This window comes from Drosophila mojavensis, unplaced genomic scaffold (assembly GCF_018153725.1).
Source record: "Drosophila mojavensis isolate 15081-1352.22 unplaced genomic scaffold, ASM1815372v1 contig_36, whole genome shotgun sequence".
In the NCBI taxonomy this organism is placed as follows: domain Eukaryota; kingdom Metazoa; phylum Arthropoda; class Insecta; order Diptera; family Drosophilidae; genus Drosophila; species Drosophila mojavensis.
This window is the reverse complement of record NW_025318858.1, coordinates 12698377-12709552: the sequence shown is the minus strand read 5'-3', so window position 1 is coordinate 12709552 and position 11176 is coordinate 12698377. Positions and strand designations below refer to the sequence as shown.

Genomic DNA, 11176 nt, shown 5'->3' with positions numbered 1-11176 from the left:
ATCAATATACCCTAAATAAAAATAAATAAAAATATAAATAAATTTGTCTCTAAAAGTCAAAAGTTATTATAATTTTAAAAAAATTATATATGTTTCCTTTTAATCTACTAGTATCTCGCATTTCTCACATTAGCAACATTTCCTTAAAGATTTCTGTGCTCTCTTTACACAATAATGATTTTATTCCCATATTTGTTTAAACGAATATACAAGAGTATTGTCTATATACTTTCGATTTCATATGAGAATAATAATAACTTTAAAACGCGCAGACAAATATATTTTTATAAAAACATAAAAATATATTACCCAAAAATTAATTCAAGGCATGGTATATCATGAGAGATTCCAGTAATATAAATATAATCTTTGCATATATAATTATGATAATATATTCTATATTTCTACATATTAGAATAGAATAAATATAATAAATTTAATACTATATAATTATTATATATCAATTAATCAAAAATTTCAAAAATTAGTCATCAGCTACCAATTTGAATGGGTCATTTACTGCGATATTGACGTGAAATTCTATATTAATTGAGAAAGCTGAGTCGATTTATCATTTCGCTGCCACTTAAAAATGATCAAAGATGCTCGCAGAAGTATGCAAAGTAATGCAAAGCAAACGAGGGAAAAAAGAAGAAGAAATAGAAAGCATAATACGAAGAAAAAGTTAATTAATTACACCCATTGATTTTGCATGACAAGTCAGCGGCAAATCTGGACCAGTTTCTGTTGGACGTTGACATCTCGTGCTATAGGCTCTTCTCCGGTAGCCGACTACGACTTGTGCCGTTTGCCGGCTTTTTGTTTTTATTTCCATGTTCGCTTTACAGTGGACAAAAAAAAAAGACAGAAGTAACGCGTTTGTTTTGGTTTTTTTGTACGCACATTCATCGTGTTCTTTTTTTGGTATTAATATACATACTTTTAAATGTCTGAAAGTATTACGATTATGTCAACAAGTTTGACATGCGGATTATAAATATTAAAGAGTCGCTTGATGAGGAGTTAACTCAAAAATAGAAATTCTTAAGCTTATTTGTAAAATATGTAATGAAGGTATGGTACTTTTCGAAGATGCTTCTATGATCTATGATAATATAAAGTAAATTAATAACTTATTTATTATATTCTAGATTAGATTATATAGTGGTTCACAATACTGAATAATGATATAAAAAAAAGATGATATAAAAAGTAAGTACATATATTTTATTACATTATATGTATTGATAGAAATTTAACTACCAAGAGTCTTTATTTATATTAGTTATGTATAAAATAAATATGCTAATATTTTTTTTTATAAATTAAAATTTTTTAAAATATTTATTACGACATAAATTATTTTATAAAAGAGATTTGTATATTTAATTAAAATAAATGGTACAAAATATTAATATTAGAAATATACAAAATAAATAAATTAAATATGTATTATCATACATATTTATATATAAATTAAATAACAGATTCTATATATTTATTTATAGGCAACTTTATTCTTTTAAGTTGAGTGTTTTTCGCTTCCTTCAACTTTAAGAGTATTTAAAATGCGGTCACCATATGCTCAACTTTCCTTTCTTGTTACTTTAACATTTTAGAACGTTGCCGCGGGCGTTCTTTTTTATGTATTTTGTATTTTTTGCAGCACGCTCCGTTTGCGTATAAATAGGAGACTCTTCAGTGCGATCGGCAACAGTTTCGATTCGGGCGCGCATGCGCAAAGGTAGCCGCGACAAGTAAAAACCCCTTCTGGAATATTTTATTTATTTTATATATACAACATACTTTGGATACGTTCAGCTAAGTAAGTGAATGAGTCAAGTGTAGTGAGAACTTTCTATACAAACAGTGTGTCGTGTGTTGGTGCAACAGTAAATGGACATCAAATTGAATATTAAGTGGAATTTTTCTCAGTGTGTGTGCGTGTGTGTACGTGAAGTGCATAAGAAATGTTTTACTGTGTCTTTTTGTGTGATACGCGTAGAAGTCCGATTTCTGGACCAAGTTTATGGATTTTTAATAGTGGCACATAAAATCAAACAAGTATTTTATATATATATATAAACGAAACAAAAGACTTTTGTTCTGAAAAAGACTTAAATAAAATGTGATATATAAAAATAAGTTGATGTATTTGCTGTTGATGGTACTATATAGATAATAAATATATTTACAAGCCGAAAGTTCCACGCAAGCAAATTTTATTCAAAGCGGCCGCCTTTCTCTTGTTGCACAATCTCTTCTATTTTTTTTTTTTTTTTTAATTCGCCACATCTAAAATATGCAGACAGGATCAGTGGGCCGAGATTCTTGACGTTCAATGAACTCTCTCGCTCTCTCTCTTTCTCTTTCACCTCCAATGAAAACCTGCCTAGTTCTAAATCGCAAAACTTGCCCAACGTCTTTTACTCACATCATTGGCGTAGGTTACATTTCTTTTGATTACCATACATAATAATCCCCGTATTACGTCTCTTTATGTTTAATTATCAAAACAAGAACAGAAATAATGATAAATAGCAAAACATCAAAAATAAATAACCGGTCAACATCGTAAAGCTTTTAACCCAATTCTGAAAACCGATTTGCATATTAGGTAAAAACTAAAAAAAAGAAGCAAAAGAACAAAATTTGGCACGCATTTTTAAATAAGCCATGGGCTTAATAGAAAGAGAAGGAAACGTTATTAATAATTCAATAGCTACATATTAGCAAATATTGAAACATAAAATCTCGAAAGACAAAAATACATACATATATAATCATTAACAGACACGACTCATAGAGCTAAAGTTCCCAAGACACAAAATCCCTTTGTTCGCTTCAGTTGCAGTTCAAGGATTTCAATATCGACTACACTGGCTAACAAAATTTGGTTTATATATATACTACAATATACAAATGAAATATAAAATTGTAGAACTTGAAAATTCCTAAAGAAGATATTAGAAATGTATATAATAATAGATTAGATTATATATAAATATATCAAATTAAATATTTATATAAAGTAAGGTATAAGCGTAACCTTTTTTAACAAATAAATTACAAAAAATTTGCAAAATAAAATTTAAATAATCATTTATATTGTATCAAAGCCACAATTCAATTTATAACCAGCGGCACATTCAAACGAGATAAATGAATACAAAAGTAAACAAAATGAATTTATTAAATCAATTTTAAATCTCTGGCAATTAAATGTCGCAGCGTATACAAGTTGTTTATCTGCAAGTTAATTTATAAGAATTTTTTGAAAAAACGGTGGGAAAGTAAGCAAGTTTCGTTTGGCACCCTAAACAGGAACATAATTATATAAACATATAATTGACATTTTGTGGGCGTGGGCCTAGGTCATGTTGCGTCTGGCATATAAAATATTTAAGTATACATATATTATATATTTATTGTCCGTAGACATTTATCACTTACAATCAATAGGCATATAAATAAGTTCCGGGCATAAAAGCAAAATACAAAAAAAAAATTAAAATTGAAATTAAAATAAAAAGAGAATCAAACAATTACTTCCCAATTTGTCATCCAGCCTCTACCTAACCTAATTAGAATGTAAGACGCATTGCCGCACGTAATCTGAGAGGACAACGCGCTGACGTGATAATGCGTGCGTCTGCCTCAATAAATCATGTATATAGCCCAATATATATAAATAATGATATTTTGGTAAAAATCAAGTTACATTTATGAATCACACTTAAACACCAGAAAAGATATCACACTGTTTTATATATTGACAATTTTAATGTATTACACGCCTAATTGAAAATATCTATTGGTTTCTTTTCAGTTGAAGTAAAATTTTAAAATTTTAACATGCGTAGAAGAGCTACGCTAAACGGGCTGCTGGTAAGTTTTAAATTAGGGCAGATATATGATACTGTCTTGATAATAGAAGTAATCGTAGTAGAAGTAATAGTAAGTAGTAGTAGTAGAAGTAGTAGTCAAAGTAATAGTAGTAGAAGAAGTAAAAGTAATAGTGATAGTAGTAGAAGTAATAGTAATAGTAAAAGTAATAGTATTAGAAGTAATAGTAATAGTAGTAGAAGTAATAGTAATAGTAGTAGGTTTAGTAGTAATAGTAAAAGTAATAGTAATAGTAGTAAGTAGTAATTGTAAAAAAATAGTAGTAGAAGTAGTGGTAAAAGCAATAGTAGTAGAAGTAGTAGTAAAGTAATATCAGTAGAAGTAGAATTAAAAGTAATAGTAGTAATAGTTAAAGTAATAGTTGTGCACCTAGTAGTAGAACTAGAGTTAGAACAGGAGCAGTATAAATAGTAAATAGTAGAGTAATATTAAGAGAGTATTAAAAGATATGTATAAGTAATAGTTGTAGTAATAAGAAGTAATAGTAGCTGTAATAGTAGTATCTAAAAGTAGTAATATAATTGTAGTAGTTGAATAGAAGTTGTCAAATAGTAGTATTAATAAATTGTAGTAAGTATACAATAATAATAATGAATAATAATTTTATGTAGTTCTAGAATTATAGTAGTAGAACGACGAGTAGATACTAGCAAAAATGATAATCGAGTTGAAGTAGCAGTAGAGACATAAAGTAGTAGAAATAGTGATGACTGAAGTAGTAGAGTGGTATAAATAATAATAGAAAGGTAGTAGAAATAATAATAAAGGTAAAGTAGTAACAGATACAGAGTAGTAGAAATAATAGTAGAGTTGAATCAATTCTTGAATCGAAGTATTTTCTAATTCTTCTAAAAATCAAGTCAGGTATTTGCAAAAATTAAATGTAAAAAAATGTATAAAAATATTTATATATATCGTTATATCATGAAAGTAATTTTTAATGAATCCCATTTATTTAAATAATTTTACAGTTGCTTTGCCTATGGGCAACAGCGGCCACTGGGCACATTCGCATCGAGGCGCCCGAGGTGCACGTGGCGCCCAGCTACAAGCCGGCCTTTGTCCGGGCGGCCGTGGAGAGCATGCCCGTGGAGGATGAGCCCGGTGCACTGAGTCGCATCAGCACTCGACCCACATTTGGCGAGGTATTCCTGCCGCTACGCAGCGCCGTGGAAAGTGTGCCCAGCATCAGTGAACGGGACGTTGCGCAGCTGCGCGAATCCTCGCCTTTGCGCTCCTTTGTACGGGACTCTGTGGAGGCGCAGCCCAGCGACGATGATGATGAAGATGAAGAATTCTTAGAGTTTGGTTCGCCCGCCAGCTATGTGCGCGATGTGCCAGAGGAGATCAAAGAGGAAAAACTCTCGCATCTGGTGGAGCCAGATCCTTGGTCAGTGTCGGATAAATATGCCGCCTTCATAGCGCCCAGCTCAAGCGATAATTATCAGCCGCAACCGTATCGCTCCGGCTCCCCTCACCAGGAGCTACTCAAGGCTGTGGATCTGGAGCAACTGGAGCATATCGATGAACTGGACAGCTACACGGAACAACAGTTCTATGGTGCTCTCGCCCAGGCAGATCTCACGCAAGATGGCGCCTATGGGGCTCTCTTACACGCAAAGACAACAACGGAAAAGAAGAACTACAACACGGTGCCCAAAGTCCTCTGTTATATGTCCAACTGGGCCTTCTATCGCAAGGCCGATGGTCACTTTGTGCCCGAGCAGCTGGACCCCAAACTATGCTCGGCGATTGTCTATTCATTTGCCTCCCTCGATCCGGATCACTTGACCATACGCGAATTCGATCCCTGGGTGGATATAGAGAATCAGTACTACAAGCGCGTTGTTTCACTGGGTGTGCCCGTGTTGATTGCCATGGGCGGTTGGACAGATTCCAGCGGTGATAAATACTCTCGCTTGGCTGCCAATGAGATTAAACGCAAAGTGTTTGCCTCGAGTGCGGCGGGTTTCCTGCAACGTCATGGCTTTAGTGGCATTCACTTGGACTGGAACTACCCCAAGTGCTGGCAGAGCGACTGCTCCAAGGGACCGTCCAGCGATAGACCCAATCTGACGAAGCTACTGCGTGAGATACGCTCAGAGCTGAAGCGTGTCAATCCCAAGATGCAGCTGGGCGTGGCCATCTCCGGCTACAAGGAGATCATCAGCGAGGCGTACGAGCTGGCTGCACTCTCCGAAATCGTGGACTCTATGACCGTTATGAGCTATGACTACCATGGCGCCTGGGAGGGACAAACGGGACATGTGAGTCCACTCTACGGACGTGCGCAGGACAAATATCCGCAATACAATACGGACTACACAATGCAGCTGTTGGTGAAGATGGGCGCACGCCGTGAGAAGTTAATCATGAGCATTCCCTTCTATGGGCAGACCTTTACGCTCGAGCAGAGCAGTCAGCGCCTGGTCGGTGAGGGCATCCCGGCCAGCGGCCCTGGTGACGCCGGCGAGCTGACCAAACAGCCCGGCATGTTGGCCTACTACGAGATCTGTCAGCGCATACGCAAGCAGAAGTGGCAGACCGGACGGGATGCAGAACGCAAATCAGGACCCTATGCCATGCTGCGGGATCAATGGGTGGGCTATGAGGATGCGGCCAGTGTGGAGGCCAAGGCTCGCTATGCGGTCAACAATGATTTTGGTGGTGTTGCTGCTTGGACCGTCGATCTGGATGACTTCCAGAATCGCTGCTGCAGTGAACCCTTCCCGCTGCTCAGAGCTGTCAATCGGGCCTTGGGTCGACTGAACACGGAGCCACCGACGCGCAACAACTGCGAGCGTCCACCACAGCCGATTACACCGGTGCCACCACAAATGACGACCATAAGCAGCGATGGCTCTCAGAGCGGTGCTCACAGTGATCACACCACTTCGTGGCCCACTTGGGATCAAACGAGCACAAGCACACGCAGACCCACTAGCAGTGCAACAACCACACGGCGACCCAGCAGCACTACCACCACTCGACCATCCACTACTAGCACCACCGCAACTCCCGCCTGGTGGAGCACAGCAGCAGCTACAACCACGAGGCGTCCCACCAAGCCAAAGCCGAAGCCAACGAAGACAACTACGCGACCTGCCCATACCACTATACCAGTGCCCGCTCTGGTCTATCCGGTGGTGCAGGCCGCCAACTGCGAAGCTGGCGAATTCTATCCAGATAAGAAAAATTGCAATTCCTATTACCATTGTATAATACCGGGTGAGCTGCGTCAGCAATTCTGTCCCGGTGGTTTGCACTGGAACAACGAGGTGAAAGGCTGCGATTGGCCCGCCTCGGCGCAGTGCACGGTGAAGAAACAGCATACGAGCACCACAAGTGGCATATCCGTTACTAGGAGCACCACTCAGAGACCCAGCAGCAGCACCACCAAACGACCAACCACCACCACCAAAAAGCCGCGCAGACCTTCGACATCCGTCAAGCCCAGTCGCAAGCCCACAAAACCCGCTCAGAAGCCTCAGCAGGGAGCTAGCACCACCCGAAAACCGAACCGCACCACACGACGACCACGTCCACCCACCTCGTCCCGCTGCAACGAGGGCGAATACTACACGCACCGCAACTGTGGCAAGTACTACATCTGCGTGAATGGAGCGCTCGTGCCGAGTGAATGCGGCAGCGAGCTGCACTGGGATGCCCTGAGGAAGATCTGCGATTGGCCGGAGAATGTGCAGTGCGTGACCAGCAAGAAGTATCTGCGGATTGTGCAGTCCAAGGCCAGCGAAGAGGATCCCTGCAATGGGGAGGAGCGTGTGCCCTATCCCGGTGACTGCTCCAAGTATTTGTTCTGCCTGTGGAATCGTCTGCAGGCAGCGGACTGTCCGCCTGGCTTGCATTACAACGAAGCGCTGGGCAACTGCGACTGGCCAGGGGCTGCGCAATGCAAAGAGAACGGCGGAGATGGTCCAGCTGGCAGTAGTAGCGGCAGCTCAAAGCCCAAGCCACCGGCTGCAGCTAAGCCCGTGCCCACAACCCAACGACCGAGCACCACGCCACGACCCACTTATCCCACGGACAAGCCACAACTCCAGCCTCTCGATGGCTACTACAAGGTCGTCTGCTACTTCACCAATTGGGCCTGGTATCGCAAGGGTCTGGGCCGCTATACACCCGATGACATCAACACGGATCTCTGCACCCATGTGGTTTATGGCTTTGCCGTATTGGATTACTCGGAGCTAACGCTGCGCACTCACGACTCGTGGGCGGACATCGATAACAATTTCTACACACGCGTCAGTGGTCTGAAGAGCAAGGGTGTCAAAGTCAGCCTTGCACTGGGCGGCTGGAACGATTCCCAGGGCGATAAATACAGTCGCCTTGTGCGCAATGCTGCGGCTCGTGCGAAATTCATTCGACATGCTCTGGACTTTATCGAGAAATATGGCTTCGAGGGTCTCGATCTGGACTGGGAGTATCCGGTGTGCTGGCAAACGGAGTGCAACAAGGGCTTCGCCGATGAAAAGGAGGGCTTCACGGCCTGGGTCAGGGAACTCTCGGAGGCATTCAAGCCACGTGGCCTGCTGCTCTCCACGGCCGTATCGCCCAGCAAAAAGATCATCGACGCTGGCTACGATGTTGAAGAACTGGCACGCTACTTTGACTGGATTGCCGTGATGACCTACGACTTCCACGGACAGTGGGACAAAAAAACGGGCCACGTTGCGCCTCTGTATCATCATCCCGATGATGACTATGATTACTTCAATTCGGTAAGTAATGGCTCTACTTTATTATTATTCAATTACTAAATTAGTTTCTCTTTACTTAGAACTTCTCGCTGAACTATTGGATAGAACGGGGTGCTCCATCTCGCAAGATTGTCATGGGCATGCCTCTATATGGTCAATCCTTTACCCTGGAGAATGCCAAAAACAATGGACTCAATGCCAAGGCACCAGGACCTGGTCAGGCAGGTGAATTTACCAGAGCAGCAGGCTTCTTAGCGTATTATGAGGTGGGTCTATTTTAGTTACTTAGCTCTTAGATCCAATTCATATGAGGGACCTTTTCTTCTCTAACCATTTCACCATTCCAACAGATCTGCGAGCGCGTCAAACATCAGGGCTGGGAAGTGGTGCAAGATGAACGCGGCCGCATGGGTCCCTATGCTCGCAAGGGCACCCAGTGGGTCTCTTATGATGATCCAGCCATGATACGCAAGAAATCGCAGCTGGTTCGTGCGCTCAATCTAGGCGGCGGCATGGTTTGGGCATTGGATTTGGATGATTTTCGTAATCGTTGCGGTGATGGCGTGCATCCATTGCTCAGGGAAATACACGACGTACTAAAGGATCCACCAAATGGCTATGAGCCAACGCGTAAGTCAAAATTCAAAGTAATTCCTAATACTTCTTTTAATTTGAGCTCATACTTAAATACCCCCAGCTGGTCTAACTCCTGCTGAAATTGAATCTGTGGAGGAGCAAGCCATTTCGGTGGAAGTAGGAACAGCATCTGTGGAAAGTGAAGCCGGACAATCGTCACAGGAGAAACCTGCTCAGGAAAGCAGCGAGGCTGAGGATGTTGAAAGCGAAGGCGGTGAGGAACAGGAGGAGGAGGAGGTGGCAGTCATGCAGCCACCCCAGCCGGAAACTGGCTCCAATTCTGAAGCCTCCAGCAATGAGACAGCCAACAATGAAAATGAGTCCGTCAGCGCAGAAGTTGGCGACAACAACAACAACGAGTCGGAATCATCGCAAGAAAACGAAGTTGATCCCAACGAGGATATTGAAGAGGGAGATTTCGAAATGGAGAGCGGCTATCCCATTGCCGACTCCGGCACAGACTATAAGGTCGTCTGTTACTTCACCAACTGGGCGTGGTACCGTCAAGGCGGTGGCAAGTATTTGCCCGAAGACATCGATGCCGAGCTCTGCACGCACATCGTTTACGGCTTTGCTGTATTGAATCGGGATAAGTTGACCATACAACCGCATGATTCGTGGGCCGATCTGGACAACAAGTTCTATGAGCGCGTGGTCAGCTATCGAAAGAAGGGCGCGAAGGTAACCGTCGCCATTGGCGGCTGGAACGACTCAGCGGGTGATAAATACGCTCGCTTGGTTAGAAGCGCATCGGCTCGTGCCAGATTCATACGCCACGTCTTGGACTTTATCGAGCAGTACGGATTCGATGGCCTCGACTTGGACTGGGAATATCCGGTGTGCTGGCAGGTGGACTGCAAAAAGGGCACCGCCGACGAGAAGGAAGGCTTCACAGAGCTGGTGCGCGAATTGTCGCAGGCCTTCAAGCCGAAGGGTTTGCTGCTCTCCGCCGCCGTCTCGCCGAATAAAAAGGTCATCGATGCGGGCTACGATGTGCCAGAGCTTTCACATTACTTCGATTGGATTGCGGTGATGGCGTACGACTATCACGGACAGTGGGATAAGCGTACGGGCCATGTGGCGCCCATGTACGATCATCCAGAGGGCACTGCGACCTTCAATGCCAACTTCTCGATTAACTACTGGCTGGAGAGCGGAGCTGAGCGCAAGAAAATTGTTATGGGCATGCCCATGTACGGTCAGTCCTTCTCACTGGCCCAGGCCAGTGCCAATGAGCTCAATGCGCCCACCTATGGCGGCGGAGAGGCGGGCGAGGCGACACGTGCCCGGGGCTTCCTGGCCTACTACGAGATCTGTTCGTATATACAGAAACGCGGCTGGAATGTGGTGCGTGATGCGCGCGGTCGCATGGGTCCCTATGCCTACTCGCGCGACCAGTGGGTGTCCTTTGACGATGCGCCCATGATACGGCACAAGAGCGAGTATGTACGCGCCATGGGCTTGGGTGGTGCCATGATCTGGGCCTTGGACTTGGACGATTTCAAGAACGATTGCGGCTGCGAATCTTACCCACTGCTAAAGACAATCAATCGCGTGCTACGCGGCTATCCGGGACCACATCCCAAGTGTGCACTGGAGCAGAGCGAAAAGACAATGGGTGGGTGTTGTTTACGGGTGAAGCGAGAGACTTTCATTGAAAATCTATCATATTTATATTAACAGTTGCGGGCGACAAAGGCACGGCCCAGTCAGCCAAACCCACCATTAACACCGTCCCTCCGGCCAGTATAGTTGCGACTCCAGCCAGGCCAGAGCCTGGTCAGCCCATCGATTGCGGTGGACGTAATTATGCACCGCACGAGCGCGACTGCAACAAGTATTACATCTGTCAATATGGCGAGTTTATTGAGCAACGGTTAGTCGAAGATCTTCTAAAGAGTCCAAACTCGCTT

The 11176-nt window shown here is 42.9% G+C and overlaps 1 protein-coding gene across 1 annotated transcript in view; it reads left to right on the top strand.

Moving 5' to 3' along the window:
• The first annotated feature begins 1708 nt into the window (after positions 1-1708).
• LOC6576647 (probable chitinase 10) overlaps positions 1709-11176 on the top strand; it is an 11754-nt gene continuing 2286 nt past the window's right edge. The window contains exons 1-7 of the mRNA XM_032728515.2: positions 1709-1825; positions 3830-3888; positions 4878-8648; positions 8708-8893; positions 8978-9257; positions 9325-10881; positions 10947-11139. Coding sequence (XP_032584406.1) covers positions 3856-3888; positions 4878-8648; positions 8708-8893; positions 8978-9257; positions 9325-10881; positions 10947-11139 — 6020 coding nt within the window. The 5' untranslated portion in view covers positions 1709-1825; positions 3830-3855. The remainder of the gene's footprint in view (positions 1826-3829; positions 3889-4877; positions 8649-8707; positions 8894-8977; positions 9258-9324; positions 10882-10946; positions 11140-11176) is intronic.